General features: G+C 50.9%; 1 protein-coding gene across 1 annotated transcript in view; it reads left to right on the top strand.

Moving 5' to 3' along the window:
• The window catches only part of ASTN2 (astrotactin 2), a 400,925-nt gene extending 382,827 nt beyond the window's left edge, over nucleotides 1-18,098 (top strand). Inside the window, exons 21-23 of the mRNA XM_054393630.1 lie at nucleotides 7,792-7,892; nucleotides 10,077-10,260; nucleotides 17,861-18,098. Of these exons, the coding sequence (XP_054249605.1) occupies nucleotides 7,792-7,892; nucleotides 10,077-10,260; nucleotides 17,861-18,098 (523 nt within the window). The remainder of the gene's footprint in view (nucleotides 1-7,791; nucleotides 7,893-10,076; nucleotides 10,261-17,860) is intronic.
• Nucleotides 18,099-18,857: the final 759 nt, after the last annotated feature.

Raw genomic sequence — 18,857 nt, 5'->3', positions numbered from 1 at the left:
AGGTCACAGCACAACCCCTGCCCTGCATTCCTGCCAGGCTTCAGATGCCCTAGCAGGAGCATTTGATTGCTGTAATTCTTGTGACAGTGACAGTGCCAGCCCCAGGGAGATGGCACAAGGATGTCCACTGCCCTGTGAAGCTTAGCAGCAATCATAGAATCATTGAATTGTTTTGGCTGGGAGAGACATTTAAGGTCGTTGAGTCCAACCATTAACCCAGCACTGCTGTGGCCCTCGGCACCACATCTCTGCAGCTTTGAAACCTCTCCAGGCATGGGGACTCCACCATTGCCCTGGGCAGCCTGTTCAGGGTTTGACAACCCTTTGAGGAAGAATTGTTTTCCTAATATCCAAATTATACCCAAAGCTTCTAGCAGGGTCTCTGGAGGGATGCAGCATGGTCAGTCCCATGCCAGGATTCCAGCCCACCTCACGCTCTGGCACCACGGGCATGGGCGTGGCGTGAGCAATCAGCCTGAAGTGAGGACACAACAAATAATCCAAGAAGTCCTCTCTTTCCAGAAACCACTCCCTGCTCATTGTCTGCTTGGTATTTGCCTCAGAGACTGGTGGGGAGGGTCGTTCTCGTTTACCTTTCTTAATGATTTCAAATCACAGAGTCACCAATAAGCTCCACTGCATTCCTGTGGCTTGTGTGGACCGGCTGCTTTTGATTTGATTTGATTTCTTTTTCAATTATAATGGTGTCTGAATTGGGAATGCTTGTGCTAAACACACCCACCCCTTTCCAAGCTTGCCCAGAATGCTGCTGGCAGGCAAGCAAGCCCTCCTCCTGCTCTGTGGCCATCAATGGAAGTGGGTAGGAGGCTCAGCAGGAGATGTACAAGCCCATGATGGGGGGACAGAGGTGGACAGGTGCCCAGGGGCCCTGTGGACCATGCACACCCCATGGCATGTGGCTCTACTCCACCCTGCAGCACTCCTGTGTTCCTTGCAAGAACAGTCTGCCAGGCAAACAGTTTGTGTAAATTTATTGATGCTTTGAGCAGCCAGGAGGTGCTGAGGTGAAGGTCTGTTGCTGTCACCGCACTGATGCTCTGCTCTGAGTACCAAGACGAACAGAACCCCTCAGCCTCCCCACCTCAGTGCTCCCTCCAGCCAGCCCTTCACCTTGCTATCTGGGAGCTGAAGGTGCTAGAGGACTGGGAGAGGACAGCATTTGCTCATGGGTCCCCTGAGCACAAGGGTGTGCACAGCACTGGGTGCGAGCAGCATGTTCACACCCACCCATGTCCATGGCACTGCTCCTGGCTGCTCCGTCCGCACGTGCCGGAGCCTTGCTGGCCCCGAGTCCTTAGTGTTGAGATCAGCGGGGAGCAAGGAGGCAGGGATTGCCAAGAGCTGGTCCACTGAGGGCTTTTAAATGAAGGCCTCCAGATTGTTTTCAGCTGGAGCAGGAGGCGAGCAGGGCTGGCAGAGCAGGGGTGTGATGTGTGAGTGTCAGCAGGCTGGGCCAGCCCCAGCGGCACCGTGCTGGTTGCGTGCGAGCTCCGAGACCCCAGGCTGTGCAGAAGGCACGGATAAGCTGTGACCAATCAGAGGGTGATGGCAGGACGTGCACATAACACCAAAGTGACGTGACCTCAGCCAGGTCAGGATTTGTGCTTTCCTGCTCAGCATCACGGGTGGTGGTACTCACGCTGCCAGGGGAGAGACAATCCACAGTGTGACACTGGACAGGTCTGCCTGGTGCTGAGCGCCTGGACCTACCATCAAAACATCCTGGTGGCTGCAGGAGCAAGGCATCAAGCCCAGGCTTATCAACCAAGATCATAGAATCATAGAATCAGTCAGGGTTGGAAGGGACCACAAGGATCGTCTAGTTCCAACCCCCCTGCCATGGGCAGGGACACCTCACACTAGATCAGGCTGGCCAGAGCCTATCAAACCAAGTCCCACTGGCAACAGCATCTTGTGGTTGCAACACTTTTTTCAGTGGTGCCCAGTGGCAGGAGAAGAGATACCAGGCACAAACCTGAACATAGGAAGCTCCATCTGAACATGAGGAGGAACTTCTTCACTTTGAGGGTGGTAGAACCCTGGAATGGGCCATCCAGAGAGGTGGTGGAGTCTCCATCTCTGAAGTAATTCAAAACCTGCCTGGACACCATCCTGTGCAACCTGCCTTAGATGAATCTGCTCTGTCAGGGGGGATTGACTGGATGATCTCCAGAGGTCCTTTCCAACCCCTATCATTCTGTGATTTTGTGACACCATATTTCTGTGTGATGTTCAGCTCTGGAGAAACCTTTCTGCCTGTCAGCCTTCATGTGGTAACCAGGGCTTTTGGATGCAACCAGCCACCTGTAGGCATCTGTTTACAGAATCACAGAATCACAGAATGTTAGGGGTTGGAAGGGACCTTGAAAGATCATCCAGTCCAAACCCCCTGACAGAGCAGGATCACCTATTCCAGAGCAGGATCACCTACACCAGATCACACAGGAATGCATCCAGGTGGGTGTTTGGCAGCTGCAGGAGTGCTTATTGGGGTGCTTATCAGAGCCTTTTCTCTGCAGCCCAGGGAGACCATGTGTGGTTCAACATCTAATTGATGCCCAAAGGCTTCAAGCGGAGCAGCACACAGGACAGCACAGAAATGCCTGTGGTATCTCTGTAGGATATAAAGCAAGCTAAGGAAGGTCAGATACAGGAGTCCTTATCTCCCTTCCCTCAAATAAGGATCATGAGTAAAGCACTCAAACATCATGAGCATCATGAGAGGGAGTTAAAAAAACACCAGCTGACGTTCTTGTCTATAAATAAATAACATGTTCTGGGGGGGGGGGGGTTCAGCCTTGTGGTTTCGTGCCTTTAGTGTTTTGTGGCTTGGGTTCTTTGTTTTTTTTCTTCTGCATTGAGAAAGGATCAAAACGTATTTGTCTTTTTTTATTATTATTTGTTTTAAACACAACTGACAACCTTCCACACTCATTGGATTCCAGGAGCCAAGGCTTTAATCCCCCCCCGGCTCTGCTTTCTCTTCCTTCCTTCCCCCAAGAAGCATCTTGAGCCTGGTGATCAAATCCGGGCTTCAGCCAGCCTTGGGTGGGGTATCTCTGAGGAAGGTGGTGGTGACATTTCATGAGGCCACGTGTTAGTTGCTTTCTATCTCTTGCTAAAAGTTCCTTTGGGTCCAAATAGGTTTAAATTTAGTAGTAAACATTTAAGCAGCATTATTTGATAGGACTTGATATGCTGTGTTTTGCTGCAGAGGTGGAAGAGTTTCCAGGCATGGATGGGCTGATGTCTGCCAAAAGCATGTGTGCTTCCTGTGGTGAAATGCTCTGGGGAACATCTTTGGGCAAAATATATCTTAGTATTTCTAGAAAAGCAAGCATTCATGTTTGGTCCTACTGGGGGCACGGGTGAAAAAGAGGATTAGCTGTGAGACAATAGCAAGTTGCCCCAAGTTCCTTTGCAAAGCACAGGGAGAACATGAGAAAACATTGTGGGGAGAGTTTATTGCTAAACAAAACATCTGCAGGTTATGAAAGCAGCTCTGCCAGGTTGTAGCTACCATATGGCATTCCAGGTTGGCTGACGTGGTTTCAATGCGTTGAGTGTGGGTCTGGGACCTTTTCATTCTGGCTTTGACTTTACCCCAGAGATCCTCTGCCTTGGGCAAAACACTCAGGACCACTCTTTGGCCTCATTTGTTTCTTAAAAATTATCAGGGTGCAGCTCCATCACCATCAGGGGGATGCTGCCTGGTTTGGTCCTTGGCCCAGAATGCTGTACGTAGATGTAAATAAGACAGGAGGATCTCTACGTAGTATTGCAGAGCTGAACTGCAGCCCACATATTCTTTGTGGAGCTCTCTCCCTCAGCCATACTCACTTTGGTTCTCCCCTGATTTGCTGAGCAGACACCTCTATCCCTCCCAGGCAGCAGTGGTTCCTCTCCTCCTGCCAGCTGCTGTCATGTGTCCCAGGCTGGTCCCATCCCTGCTGGTGCCTCCTCACCTACGTCTGCCAGCGGTTTCTCTTAGATGCAGCAAGCAAGCCCCACCTGTTAATGCCAGGCTTCCACTGAGCTGCAGATCTCTGCAGTGCCTTCTCTTAATCGTCTGTTTCCAGGAATAAAAGAAAACAACACAGCCCAGCACCCCACACAGAGCCCTGAACTGGCCATAAAAGTGTTTTGCTGCAGAGAGGCTGGGTGGTCAAGTGGGGTGAGAACAAGGTTGGAAACCATCAGCTCCCATGTTTCCAAGCTCTTCATGTCCCTGAGCCTCTCTGGGGCATGATGCTTCACCCCATGTGTCTCTGTTTGCCAACCTTAAAACAGAGCTATTAATACTGCTGGGCTTCAGGGTGATCTTTTGGACTGTAACTCATGTCCAAACCTTCTGAGCTCGCTCACTGCAACGAGCTAAAGAGGTGCAGCAGGTGGAGGACTGCTGGGGCTGCCAGCTTCCACCAGAGCTGAGTTTATTGGTGCTGATTCCAAAAAAACATCTCATTCAGACTGAATGGGAATTAAAAGCTTCCTTCTAAGGCTCTTGAAAGAGGGCTGCTTCCAGGTGGGATGAAGCAATTATTATTGTTTTTCTCAAAAAAAAAAGGGGGGGAATTTTTGACCAAATCAAAATCACTTTGGCTCTGATGTTTTTCCATTCCCTTTTTTCATGTGATTTCTTTGTTTGTGGGCTTCTTTTGGGGGGTTGGGTTTGTTTGTTTGGGCTTTTTGGTTTTGGTTGGTTGGTTAGTTTTTGGTTGGTTACTTGGTTTGGGGGTTTGTTGTTGTTGGGGTTTGTTTGGTTGGGTTTGGTTTGGTTTAGTTTGGTTCTGGTTTTTTTTTGTCATCTAACAAAAGGATGAAATGAAGGCTTGTTTGTTGATATATGTTTTTTAACCTAGGCCTGGCCAGTACAGATGCTCTTGCTCTTGGCAGCTGAGTGACTTTGCTTCTGTGTGTGCTGGGAGAGGGTAAAAGTGCAGTCAAAGGGCTCAGGCAGGTCTTTAGCATCGCCCAAAGGGGTGGATGTGCTTTACACCCTGCCAAGCAGAGATGCTTCCTCCTGACCCTGCTGGTGATGGAATAGGTGATGTGGGTGCTAATTGCCCAATATTACAATGGTGTTTTGATAAAAGTCTGATTTTTTTCAAGGAAAGTACTTGGCACTGATTGCCTCAGAGCTAATGGAGCCTCACTGACTGAGCTCTATGGGCAGAGCAGAGGTTATGCATTAGCTGTGCTCACCCTCTTCAAAAAGCAAACACAACAACACAGATGCTGTGGCTGGGCAAGTGACCCCAGGGTGGGGATGGAGACAGCTTGCAGCAGTAACATGCTTGTTGATCCCTCTTACTGCTTGTTGTGCTTCTGCTGCTGAGCACCGGAATGGGCAGCAGGACTCATGGAGTCCCTGCCCAGCTCTTCCACTGCAGAGTTCTTCTGGGGAACACCCAACACTGGGTGAGCCTATTGCGGTTGCCTTCTCGACCTGGAAAGAGGAGGATTCATGCCATTAAGCAGCAGAGAGACAAAATTTTCCTGCTCACAGCAGGAGACTCCTTACTTAGTTCTGGGAAGAAGGACCTGGGAGTGCTGGTGGACAGCAGGTTCACCATGATCCAGCAATGTGCCCTCGTGGACAAGAATGCAAATGGTGTCTTGAAATGAAGAGTAGTGTGGCCAGCAGGTCAAGGAAGGTTTTCCTCCCCAACTACTCTGCCCTAATGAGTGTTGTGTCCAATTCTGGGCTCCGTAGTTCAAGAGAGACAGGGAACTACTGGAGAGAATCCAGCAGAGGCTACAAAAATGCTGAGGGGCCTGGAGCATCTCTGTGAGGAGGAAAGGCTGAGAGACCTGGGGCTGTTTAGTCTGGAGAAGAGTGACCTCAGAAAAGATCTTCTCAATGCTGATCAATAGCTAAAGGGTGGAGCAAGAGGATGGGGCCAGACTCTTTTTAGTGGTGCCCAGTGACAGGACAAGGGGTAATGGGTACAAACTGGAAGCTAGGATGTTTCGTCTGAACGGGAGGAGAAAATTCTTTGCTGTAAGGGTGCTGCAGCCCTGGAGCAGGCTTTCCAGAGAGCTTGTGGAGTCTCTTTTTCTAGAGAGATTACAAACCTGCCTGCCTATTGTGATCCTGGGCAAGCTGCTGTGGGTGACCCTGCTTTAGCAGGGAGGTTGGACTAGATGATCTCCAGAGGTCCCTTCCAACCCCCACCATGCTGGGATTCTGAGATTCTGTACTCACCTTGAACCCTTTCTCTACTGAAAGGAGGAGGAGGAATGGTGGCACCACCAGGATGGGTTGCAAAGCCCTAAAGCCAAGGAGGACTGCCCTCGATTCATTTTTACCCTATTGCTCTGTTGCTGTCCCTTAATTATAGTGGGAGAGCAGCCTGTGTGTGGTACTTGTGAAGTTGCACAGTGTGGATGTCCTTCCTGAGATGCTCCCACTTTGATCAGCGTTCCTTGTAAATTAAGGGAGATGATGTCCTGCCAAGAAATTCAATAGCATCTCCTTGGGTGAGCTCAGTGTGTGCATCCCCTGCATGCCCCAGCTCCCTGAGCATGGGAGTTGTGCTTGCACACAAGTGGGTTCCTTGGCAGTCTGCTGGCATCCCTTCAGACAGCAGGCATTGTTCAGGAACTGATGCTAATTGCTGGGAGAGAACATGTCCTGTGCTGGGAATTGCTGCCGTGCAAATGTCAGCTCTTACCAGATGGAAGAGAGAGAGGAGGGCTGGGGGAGCTTGGGTGCGGGGCAAGGAAAAGGGAGGGATTACTTCTGTCCCTATAAGGATGCTAAGTTAGGAACATTCCTTAAGTAAACATACCTCAGGGTCTCAATCCCATTTAAGCTTCAGCTGCTTTTATGGAACTCTTTGCAACTCACAAGAGTTGCTCGGATTTGCCTTAGGATAAGGAGCAGGGCTGTGTTGTTTCTTGGGACCTGGGTACCCCACCACCAGGCATCTCAGAGCCCTGAGGGGCTCAAGCCACCTCCTGCTCTTCATCAAAGCCAACTCAAGTTTCCACACGTGGCTCAGAGTGAACAGACATGAACTGATGCCTTTTGGGGGAGTGGACAGAACATTGTCCCTCTGCTGCCAAGGAGCATTCTCAATGTGGAGCTTTGATATTCTGAGCAGGGCCCTGAGGTCAGCATCCTGGGGTGTCCCATGCAGCCACAGCCACAGTTCAATGCTCCATCCAGCACAAAGCCCGTGGTTTACTGTCAGATGCTCTCCATTAGCTTCAAGTGTGACATTACCATTCCCAGCCGTTTACCAGCCCCACCCTGGTGAGGAAATGAGGGAGCAAACAACCTCAAGAGCCATTTGCAGGACGTGTACGAGCTGTCACTTGTCAGCACAGAGCCTGCTTGCAGCAGGAATTACAGCTCTCCTCTCAGGAGCACCAGAGAGGAGCTCATCTTGCAAATGCCACAGCACTAGAATGTTTGCATCAGAGCATGGCAAAGCAACCAGAGATGTTTGCATCCTTTCCTGGTCAGGCAGCCACAGGGTGCAGCCCCACAGGACTCCCAGGGGTGGCACAGGGAGAGGAAATGCATCTCTGCAGATGCTACATGAGGGCACGGTGGCCACTGCCTCCTGACCCCAGCTCTTTTCCCTGGGTGATCTCCTGGTGCAATCCTGAAATCATCCCAAGACTCCTTGAGGATGCCAGAATTGGCTGATGGGAGCCTGGACCACGTGGTTCCTTTGCTGAAGACCAATTCCCATAACAACCTGGTGGTGTGGGACTCAGGGGTAAAGATATTCTTTTCTTTTCCTTCCTGCCTTCCAGATTTACTCTCTACGCAGTGGATACGCGAGGGAGACACTCAGAGCTGAGCACAGTCACCCTGAGGACAGCCTGCCCGCTGGTAGATGACAGCAAGGCAGAAGGTCAGTGTCCAGGCACCTCATTTTCCATCACAGAAAACTTCCCCTGCTGATTTTCCTTTTCCTCTACTCATTGTACTCCTGCAAACCCCTCCAGTCCCTCCTTGCCCAGTGTGAAGGCTCCCCCACGGGCACAGGGACATTCAGCTGAGGAGAGATGTCAAATTCCAGGAGTGTCCAGTGGCAAAGTCCTCTTGGCTAGGCAGCTGGTGGCTTTGTGGTCCTACGCTGTGCAGCACCATGGCATCCTTCCCCACTCACAGCCATAGGAGCTGCTGACATGCATCTGACATGTGTCCCCTGGGAAAAGAACAAGAGAGGCAGCCCTTGCTGGGCAAGGGCAGTGAGCAGTGTGGGATGCTTGGGACAGAGTGGCTGGAAAGCTGCCCATCAGAAAAGGACCTGTGGATGCTGATCAACAGCCAGCTGAACATGAGCCAGCAGTGTGCTCAGGTGGCCAAGAAGGTCAACAGCATCCTGGCCTGGATCAGGAATAGTGTGGCCAGTAGGAAAAGGGAAGTGATCATGTCCCTGTACTGGGCACTGGTGAGGCCACAACTCAAATACTGTGTCCAGTTTTGGGCCTCTTACTCCAAGAAGGACATTGAAGTGCTGGAGTGTGTCCAGAGAATGACAACAAAGCTGGTGTAGGGTCTGGAGAACAGGGCTGGTGAGGAGCAGCTGAGGGACCTGGGCTTGTTCAGTGTGGAGAAGAGGAGGCTGAGGGAAGACCTCCTTGCTCTCTGCAGCTCCCTGAAAGGAGATTGGAGTGAGGTGGGGGTTGCTCTCTTCTTCCTATTATCATATGATACAAGAAGAGGAAATGGCCTGAAATTGAGGCTTAGGTTGGAGATTGGGAAAAATTTATTTTCTGCAAGAGTGGTCAGGGATTGGAACAGGCTGCTCAGGGAGGTGGTGGAGTCACCATCCCTGGAGGTCTTCAAGAAATGTGTGGCCATGGCACTTTGGGACAGGGTTTAATGCCCATAGTGGTGTTAGATTGATGGTTGGACTGGATGATCTTAGAGGTCTTTTCCAGCCAAAACAATTCTGTGATTCTCTGATTCTACGCTGCTGGCTCTGGGTGTTTAAAAGCTTGCTGATAGCAGCAAGTTCAGGTCTGAAACAGCAAACATGGATAAAAGTCCTTCCCCTTTTGCACATTTGCATTTTCCAGTTTTGAAACCATTCCCATTTGTTCTTGTACCCAGAGCACCTGGCTGCTTTTGAGTTTAAGAAGATTCCTCTACTTCCAAGTTGCCTCTTCCCTTGCTTGTTTATTTTCTATTTTGAAAAGCATACAAAAGAAAGTTGTGATTAATGCTTTGTTCTGTCTTATCAACAAGCATTCCTAGGGGAAAAAAAATGAGCAAACAGGAGACAAAAGGAAGAAAATTGAATTTTGTGCATTTTTCATTTCCATAACGAGATCCTTTTCTACAGCACAGAGTGCACCCTCGTGCTTAATGCATCTGAGCTGCTCTAGCAGAGATGCACAATGATGATGTGCTGCTGTATTTCTGGCCAAGATACCATCTTGTTCTCATAGAATCATAGAATGGTTTGAGTTGGAAGGGACCTTTCAAGTCATCTAGTCCATCCCCAGAGTGAGCAGGGACATCTTCAACTACAGCAGGTTGCTCAGAGCCTCAAATGTCCTGACCTGGAATGGTTCCAGGGATGGGGAATCTCCCATTTCCCTGGGCAACCTGGGCCAGTGTTTCACCATTCTCAGTGTAAACAATGTCTCCCTTCACTCTAGTCTAAATCTGACTTTTTTAGTTTAAACCCATCAACACTTGTCAGCACTGCTATATCCTTCCTACCCAGAGCATCAGAGCTCTGCAGTTGCTTTTGCTTTGGTGAATGAGGGAAGAGATTGCCTGCTCTAGCTGGGTGGATATGGTTGTGTCTACCTGCCTCCTCCTCTCCTTCTCCCATTCCTTCATGGAGTACTGCTGGAGTCTTTGCAGCTGCTCTGCTCATGCAGGACACTCTCTGCAGGATTAGCCTGAGCAACTACTAAATGCTCCCCAGGGTCAGTAAACCCTACTGCAGGCAGCCCCAGGGGGCTGGCAGCCATCCCCAGTGCCCACCTCTCCTGCCAGCCCTGCCAAGGCTTTACTTCTCCTCCTGTGTTAGCACCTTCTGGCTGTTCTTTAACGCCATCCCCCTGATCCTTTCCAGAGATAGCTGACAAAATCTACAACCTCTACAACGGCTACACCAGCGGGAAGGAGCAGCAGACAGCCTACAACACACTGATGGAGGTCTCTGCTTCCATGCTCTTCCGAGTCCAGCACCACTACAACTCCCACTACGAGAAGTTTGGAGACTTCGTCTGGCGCAGTGAGGATGAGCTGGGGCCAAGGTACCTGTTCCCTCCCTGTGTCCTCCCCTGCCCCACCACCTGAAGCATCTCTCTGCTTAACCACTGTGGATGTGACTCTCATGGCCTTCTACTCGTAGCTGTGAGAGGTCTCCTTCTGGTTTTCATCAAGTTGAGCTGCAGTCCCCTAGGACAACCAGGCCCTACTCAGTCTTTGGGTGAATGTTTCCATAAGCAGCTGAGTGCTTCCATCTAGCAGCTGAGTAGTTTTTGGATGAACGTTTGTGGAACATCTAGCAACCAGCCTGAAGCAGGCAGCTGATACTTCAGTTGTTGGAAAAGCTAGGGGGCTGGAGGCAAAGGGTGTAAATTAGGCCTGTGACACAGTGTAAACTGGGACCAGCTCAGATCCTCTTCAGCTGTAGAGCCATGGTAGATGAGACCATGGCTGCCCTGTGGTCCAGAGATGCCCTGGTGAGTGGGAGGGTGGATGGCTGGGAAGGGTGACAGAGGGGAGGAAGCAAAGGTGCAGCAAGTGGGTATGTGTTGAGTGGTGTGCTCAGTGACAAGCATGGTGTATCAAGAGCTGCAGTACAGAGACAGCTGTAAACCTTGGAGGTGTTTGAGGAATACAGGGTAAGTCCATCCTGTGTTGCAGTGTTTGAGATGTCAGCCAGGTAATGAGGAGCAGAATCCCTCCTGAGAGGAGCCCATTGGTGTCAAGGAACATGATGTGACTTCAAAGACTGCCCCCACATGGTGCACCCAGGGCAGATCTGTTCTGCCATCCTGAATTCTGCCTAGCTTCCTCCACAGATTGCCTATGGACAGTCAAGGAGACAACCTTCAGGCACCTGCTGCCTTCTCATGTGATCAGGGATGTGTGCAGCACTGCAGACACCCTGCTGCAGGGGTGTTATTCATAACCAGTTCTGAAGCTCTGGGAGGGCAGAGCTGAGGTGCTGGTGAACAGGTTGTTAGGTTTGTCTGTAGCTTGGCAATTTGATGTCATCAGAGGAGTCAAGAACTGAGCAATCCATGTGCAGTAAACGTGGCTTTTCTAAATAGCATGGTTCATATTTATTGATCTATGTGACTTGACATCTATTTATTCTCACAGTGGTATGTGGTTGCCATACAAACTGTAAATAGTTCTCAAATTCCCTTTTCCACTTTCTCTTTCTCCCAAAAGGATAATTCAGCTAGCTGATGTAGGCACTAGAAAGGTCCTCCTTAGTTTTAGCCCTGTGGTGTCCCTGACACCATGCAAGGATACCACCAAGCTCACAGCACCTCATCTGTTATCTCCACACAGCTTTATGGTAGAAATATTTTCTCTTTACTATACATTTCATCTCCTGAAGAGGGCTGGGAGAGGATTGGTTCTGGGAATATAAAGAGCAGCCTCTCCAGAGAGACTGCACCTGCAAACCCCCAGTGTACAGTGAAAGGGGTGGTAAGAGCCTCAGAGATCACAATGAACTACAATGCATCTAGGGGCTGGCAGCATCCTGACAGTGTCCCAACAAAGGGCAAAGTGTCACCAGCCCCTTGGGAAAGACAGAGCAAGAAATGCTCATAAGTAGCCATATTTCTTTAAACATCTTGAGATCCTTACAGGATTCAAATAACCTTGACCTGCTTTGAAGCTTTTGGAGACATAGTCCTTCCAGTGCCCTTATCCAATCTGTTGTTCTCTGAGAAGCTGGAATGGAGGAAGATGAAGGAATGGGGTCCTGCAGTCCATGAATAACTGGAAAAGGTTTTCCTTCTCGCCCTCCCAGATCCTATCTGCTTGTTGGATGGGGCTGAGGCTCTGTCCATAATACCAGGATGACAGCTCCTCACAACAGATTACATCCCTCGTGGACATAAATCCAAGCTGGCCTGGGGCTTGCCCTCCTCCAGAGATGACCTTGGTCACAGTGTCTTTGGTAGTTCATTAGCCTCTGGCACAAAGCCATTCTTATCCTTCCCAGTGCCTTCTTTCTTTGATGACACTGCAGACTTGTTTGTCCTTTTCAGTCGCTTCTCTCTCTCTACATCTGTGGGAACCATCAGCCTCTTCTTACACATCCTTATTGCCTCTGCTATTTGAGATCCAGCACACTTACTGAAGGATGCTGTCTAACCTGATACCAGCATCAGGCCAGGAGGTTGGCAAGGTGACATTTAAATCGTCCGTGTTGCCCGACTCCGTCCCAGGCTAGCTCTGGAGTCAGTGGTCGATTCGGCTGCTGTCTGTCTTCTTCCTCCCTGGGCCAGATGAGCTCCCAGCAGCACTCCTATGCTCCTGTTCTGTGCTTGAGAAATATGTGACTGTCAGCCAAGGGGAAACATCCATAAACTCCACGGCAGCCGGTGCCAGGCTGTTGACAAGAGCAGAGCTCTGTCGTCCAGCCTCGCGTCTCAGTCTGCTCGGAGAGGAGCGGAGGCACTGCCGTGGCGGGAGGCGACGGAGGCTTTGCCAAGGGAGGCCAGCTCCTAACACGATTTTAATTGACAGACTGTTCTCCTTCCCAGGGGGACGTTCATTTTCGTACCTTGAAATGTTTATCAGATGAGCCTCAGCTTCCCAGTAAATGTTCACTCATAAAACTGAGCGACAAGAGGGAAGTTGATTGCCTCCGTGCAATAAATACATCACCCTGGAGTCCTCGTGAGCCCAGTTTCCATGAAAGCCACAGGTTACTGCAAACAGCTGCTTGTGAGAAGACACACTGACAGCCAGATGTCCCAACCAGACCGTTTACATTAAGGAGACATTAAAAACTTAGCTCATAGGTGGCCCTAAACCAGGACTTTCTGTGGTCAGCAGCATCTTGGCACCTGGCTTGCCTCATCCTGCTGGTTTCCTTTAGCAACAACAAACAGCCCCCTTCCTGCTCCCCTCCTTCCTCTTACAGACACCAAGCGAATCTCACAGAGTTACTTTGTTCCAACAAAACAGAAGAATCTGTCTGAACCGGTGAAGGTTTAATGCTACTGTGTGTTCAGACCTTGGATCTGTGCAGCCAGAGTGCTTCCTGACAGGGCAGTGGGGAGATTTCTCCATTCTTTTCCTCTGACTGTGTTTTCAGGACAATTCTTAATGGCCACTGCAAACAGGACCTGGCATCTAGGAATAGGAGGGACAAATAATTAAGTTAAAATCTTCTTTCCATGTCCCTGCTTCTGCCTGCCAGCAACAACGGGGTCAGGATGTGGCATCATCAGTCCAGGGCTTGCAGCCTGTCCTTTGCTGGAGCAGGTCACCCAGGCAGGCAGCTGGGACAGCCAGAGGAGACTCAGCTCATCTCCAGAGCAGCTGCCTTCTGGTACCGAAGGAGAATGCAATGTACTGATGGGAGGCTGTGATAAGAGGCCATCAAGTCCTGGACTCATTGTCCTTCCACACGAGGGTCTGGCAGACCCAGGTCAGTTCTCAGTAGAGTGGAAAAAATTGGAATTTATGACAAAATCAGCCCATATGGGAGCACAGCAGCCAGGCAGCCACCCTCTCCCTGCAGCAGTCCTGGGAATCTCGTCCTTCCCTCCAGCCCAGGTATCATGTCTTCTTTACTTCCTCATGCTGGTTCATTCTCTTCCAGTACCTTCCCCCTAGGTGAGATAGGGCTGGGTTTTGCTGGCTCTGGCTATGTTTTCATCCCACACCAGCCATCAAGGTGAGTGATGTCTGTTCCTGGAGCAGCTGGGGGTCAAATGTCTCTGTGGGAGTATCCCCCAGGGCTGGGAGGTAAGGTGTCTCCTGCTCTTGGGCACATCTTGGCAGACCTGTGGGTGGCAACCAGGGACCTTGGTGACTTGTCCCCTCTGCAGTCATTGCATTACTCTCCTCTGCAGTGGTGCCACTGCTTCAAGCAGGAGCCCTTGGAAAGTGCCCCGACAGCAGACACACGGCCCCCTCCCCTTCCTTCTCTCCCACCACACCATGAGGTACCACAGAGGGAAGCAGCCTCAGAGAGCCACCACTGTTTTTAAATCCCCCTCTCCATCATTTATGGCTGTGGCTGTGACCTCCTAAATCCATCATGTAAGTGGAGACCAGAATCAGTCCCTGGCTGGCGCCAACTTAAAACAACAGCCCCAGTGTCGAGCACGTGGCAGGTGGGAGGGCACCACTGGCTCATGCCAACACGGTGCACCCCCATCTGGGCTGTGGGGTGAGGGAGAAGGTGGTTGCTTCATCCCTTTGGGTGCTGAATGCTTGGTCTGGCCACAGGCAGGCATGAGCCTGACTCCCCACCCCGCTCGCTCCCGCACCCTCCTCTCCCAGTTCCTGCCCTTTAATAAGGCAATAAATTCCCTCTGCTGGCAGGGATGGGGTTGATCAGCATTTAGGAAGATTTCATTTCCAGTATTTGAAAAGGTGGTCGCTCTGACCCGCCAGCCCTCCACAGGGAGCACTTGGGTAATACCCAGGGCTTGATTTATGGTGTTAAATTGGCAGCCCAAGAGCTGCTCCTGTAATTTATTGCCCAGCCTCCACCAGAAAGCCTCGCTCTCTTTTTCACCCCTCCCCTCACCCCTTCTGTCTCTCTTTCTCCTTTTCTTTTTCTGTAAGAGGGAAGAGCTGACAGCAAAAAACTGCATCTAACATTTACACATGAGTTCATTACCCCTCTAAAATACATAACTCAAGGTAGTGAAGCCCATCAAAAGTGGGGCTTTGGCACCGGACACCAAATGCAAGGGGCTTGACTCCTTCCATCTCCATCACCCTGTCTCCTCCTTGCCCATTGTGCAGTGTGCTTACAGAAGCCTTGTAGGGCCAAGCCATCATGTGCTACACCCCACCCTTAGACATTGGTTCTTTCCCAGGGCCAGCTGCACTGAATACAACAGGAGGTGTGTGGAGACCACAAGGAGCACCACCTCCACTGCATGCTCTAGGTGATGTGGTTCCTGTACTTCTTTCCGTCCTTGAGCTGCTCCTCCCACAGGAGTGTTTGCTTGGATAGGAGACCTGAGTATATACCAGAAAACAAGGACAACATGGTGATTTTTGTCAAAATTCAGAAGATCATGGAAATATGGTGAAGCAAGTAATGAAAAGGAGAAGGTAAAGAAGGTCAAAGGAAATGGAGGCAAAGGCAGGTTGTGGTTGTATGGGATAAAAGCGTGAGATGGGTGAAGAAAGCTGTGGAGGGTAGGAGAAAGTTGAAGTGGTGAGAAGGGGTGAGAGGAAGAGAAGAGCTTGGTCAGCAGACATGTAAGTGCATGCTGGGGAGTCTGCTCCTTGTGTTGTTAGGGCCAAGTCCTGGTTACTCACCACCAAAGCTTGCCTTAAGGGCTGGCCATGGCCCATCATTGTCACTACCCTCTTGCTGTGCCTGGGAGATGCCTTGTAGTGAGCTGCAGTGGGAAATGATCTGGGGGAAATCCATCAATTGCTTGGTTGCCCTTTGGATGGACAACTCTGTCAGGTCTGCAGACCCCTGCACAAGCAGAAGCAGATGGGCTGGGGAAGGGCCAATACCTTCTTCTGGCAGTAGAGATGATTTACAAGAAAGAAGGGTGACCATGGAGCTATGCCCTCAGAGAGATGATAGCTGCCCCTTTTGGAGGGTGTGCTGCCTGGATGTTCTGCTCCTGAGCACGGTCAGCTCACATTAAAGTTTGTCCTGTGAGCTGATCATGGGCCTTGTGCATGCTCAGCCTTCCCTGAACAAAAAAGGGAGGATCAGCACAGATACTAAGAAATGATTTCCTGCCTTAGGATGGGTGATCCTCCCAGTGAAGGATTGCCAGCTGCTGGCTCTAAGGACAGGTTAGACAGATATTCATCAAGGCAGGTTGGTCCCAGCAAGGAAACAGCACAGATGATGCCTTTTGGTCCCTTCCAGCACTAGTGACTTTGATTTGGTGAAGTTTATTAACTGTAGTGACAGTCACTGCAGACTTTGATTTGCTGCTGAGCTGAGTTTCAATCAGTCAGTCTCCACTGAAAGCATCTTCTGCCATCAGAGAATTTCATAACTCCTTAGCAGCAGGCATCGGGCAGTGAAGGACCTGCTCTCGGCAGCGTGTCAGGTCTTGCCATGCAGTGGGAGCACCAGCTGCTGGAGAAGGTCAGGTGGCTGCTATGGAGAGTGGTGTGAGCAGAGGCTTTCTGTCAGAGCTGGGCACAGCTCAGCCTGTGCCAACGTTGTTATATATGTGTGCCTATAGCTAACGAGGCTCTAACTGATGAGTCAGGCTTGTTGCTATAGGTTAAATCAGTACATGAGTACCATGTGGTGTTGCCCAAGAAGGGCCATCTCCCTGTGCTCTTCCCTTCCCCTAGAACACCAGCCCTGAGCCCGTCACCCCAGGGAGGAACAGGGTAGTTCTCCACATGCAGCCTTGGAGGAGCAGTAGTTTCCTACAGACTTTCATCCAGACTTCCTGCTCTGGAGGGAGAGGTCTGTAGCCTCCTGGAGAAGCCAGGATGCTCTTTTGCCTACTGCCATCAACTCTGCCCTCTGCCTTGGTGCTGTGGTGACTCTGAGCAGCCCAGGCCCAACGTCTCATCCCTGGGTGCCTGTGGCTGGAGCTCCCAGCCCGGGCTGGAACACTGCTCAGCTTTCATAATCAGATAATCCCCATGTTTATGCCTCACTGACTGACGGCACGGCCCCTGCCCTGTCATTCTCGGGAATTTACATTCCTGCAGGAACTGTGAAATCCCCCAGCCCCAAATCCAGAGCTTTCCTGTGGCACCAGAGGGAGAGGAAATAATCTCTGATCTTAAGACTTTCGGCCCTCTGAAGTAAACCCTATTCCCCTCCCTTTGTTTGATTTAGCACTTTGCAGACTCCCACGAGGGGATTCTTGGTTTCTAATGGGTTTATTTTGTTTTGTCTTAATGTGTTGTGCTTTTATTCCTTGCTCTTCTAGTGTCAGTCCTTCTGGGCCATTTGCCTCCTTCAGACTTGGGAAAACAGGAAAGGGAGGGCTGGGCTCAGCAGTTGGGAGCAGTAAGGTGCTGGGGGTCTGAGGTGGTGACCATCTAGCCAAGGGCAGACAGTGTCCCCAGGGCACTGGTGGGTCAGACCTGGTAACCTCTAGCCCTGTTGACCTGGTGCTGTGAAATAGGAGATACCTGAAGATTTGGGAAAACTGCAAAGGATGGGTTGGGCTCAAGTTGGGAGCAGTCAGGTGCTGAAGGTCTCACCAGGTTGCATAGGAGCCAGCACATGCACTTGATTCTGCCAGGTGACCATCTAGCCAGGTGCTGACAGTGTCTCCTGGGCCCCAAAGCTGATCTGATGGGTCAGACCTGCTGAGCTGGTGCTGTGAAATAGTAGACACACTCAGAACTTTGGGGCAAAACAGAACTTCACTTGAAATGGGAAAGACAATGTCTTGGGCAATGGTTCTCATCTGTTCCCAGAATCATCAAATCATTAAGGTTGCAAAAGACCTCTAAGATCACCAAGTCCAACTGTCAAGCCAACACCACCATGCCCACTAACCCAGTCCCAGAGTGCTACATCTACCTGATTTTTGAACACCTGCAGAAGTGGTGACTCCACCACTTCCCACGGCAGCTTGTTCTTACCACAAGACCAACCTGGTGGTGGCACTCAGAAGTCCTGGCTCTTGATCTCCTCTTAGCATTGCCCACCCTACTCTGTCTCGCTCTCTTTGTCCCCTCCAGGAAGGCACACCTGATCCTGAGGAGGCTGGAGAAGGTCAGCAGCCACTGCTCCACCCTGCTACGCAGTGCCTACATCCAGAGCCGCACCGAGACCATGCCCTACTTGTTCTGCCGCAGCGAGGAGGTGCGGCCACCCGGCATGGTCTGGTACAGCATCCTAAAGGACACCAAAGTAACGTGCGAGGAGAAGATGGTCTCCATGCTGCGCAACACCTACGGGGAGTCCAAGGGGCGGTGAGGGAAGGAGCGGGCCTGGAGCTGTGGGAGGCAGAGGAACTCCAAGGAGTCGAGGACTCGTGATGAGCTGAGTGGCTGGTGGGGTTTGGGGTCGGGTGGTGGTGAGAGTGGGTGGAAGGGGACAGCAAGGCCAAACAGGACTTTCTCACTCAGATGGCAGAGAAATGAGAAAACAGCAAGTTGGACTTGGCATTCTTTTCTTTTTTTTTTTTTTTAATTTTTTCAAGAGGAAAGAAAAAAAAAAGAGACAAAGAAAAAAAAAAAAGAAGAAATCATCTAATTTGACTCAGAATAAAAGCCTCTCCTTTTTAATCTTTTCTTACTGGATTTCCTGGACTACACACTCCAAAACCCTGGGACGAGGAGATGCCCACTCAAGGCCAGGGCCAGGCAGAGGGGGGCTGCTGGGCACAGGGTGACCCCTTCCCTGCTTGCGCTGCCTGCCCTGCCACCGGGCAGGAGGTGTGGGGTGAGGGGCCCCACTGCCGTGGTGGCCGAGGACACCAGGAGGAGGTGGTGCAGGTGGCTGGTGACAGTGAGCTGCCCGTGATGGCCCCGGAGGGGGTGACAGGCAGGTGCCAGGACACCGCAGCCAAGCTGGGCTTTGGTACCACCGCCAGCCCAGGGACTGGCTCCGCGTGGCCTGCCTGCACAAGGCTCCTGGCAGCTTGTTCTGTGCATTAAAGATTCATATTAAGTCCATCCTGGCTGCCTCCTTGGTGGTTCTTCCTGACATCTTCTCACCACTGCTTGGCCATTT

The sequence above is a fragment of the Indicator indicator genome, chromosome 28 (assembly GCF_027791375.1).
Source record: "Indicator indicator isolate 239-I01 chromosome 28, UM_Iind_1.1, whole genome shotgun sequence".
NCBI classification, from domain to species: Eukaryota; Metazoa; Chordata; class Aves; order Piciformes; family Indicatoridae; genus Indicator; species Indicator indicator.
This window is presented reverse-complemented; position numbering and strand designations above follow the sequence as displayed.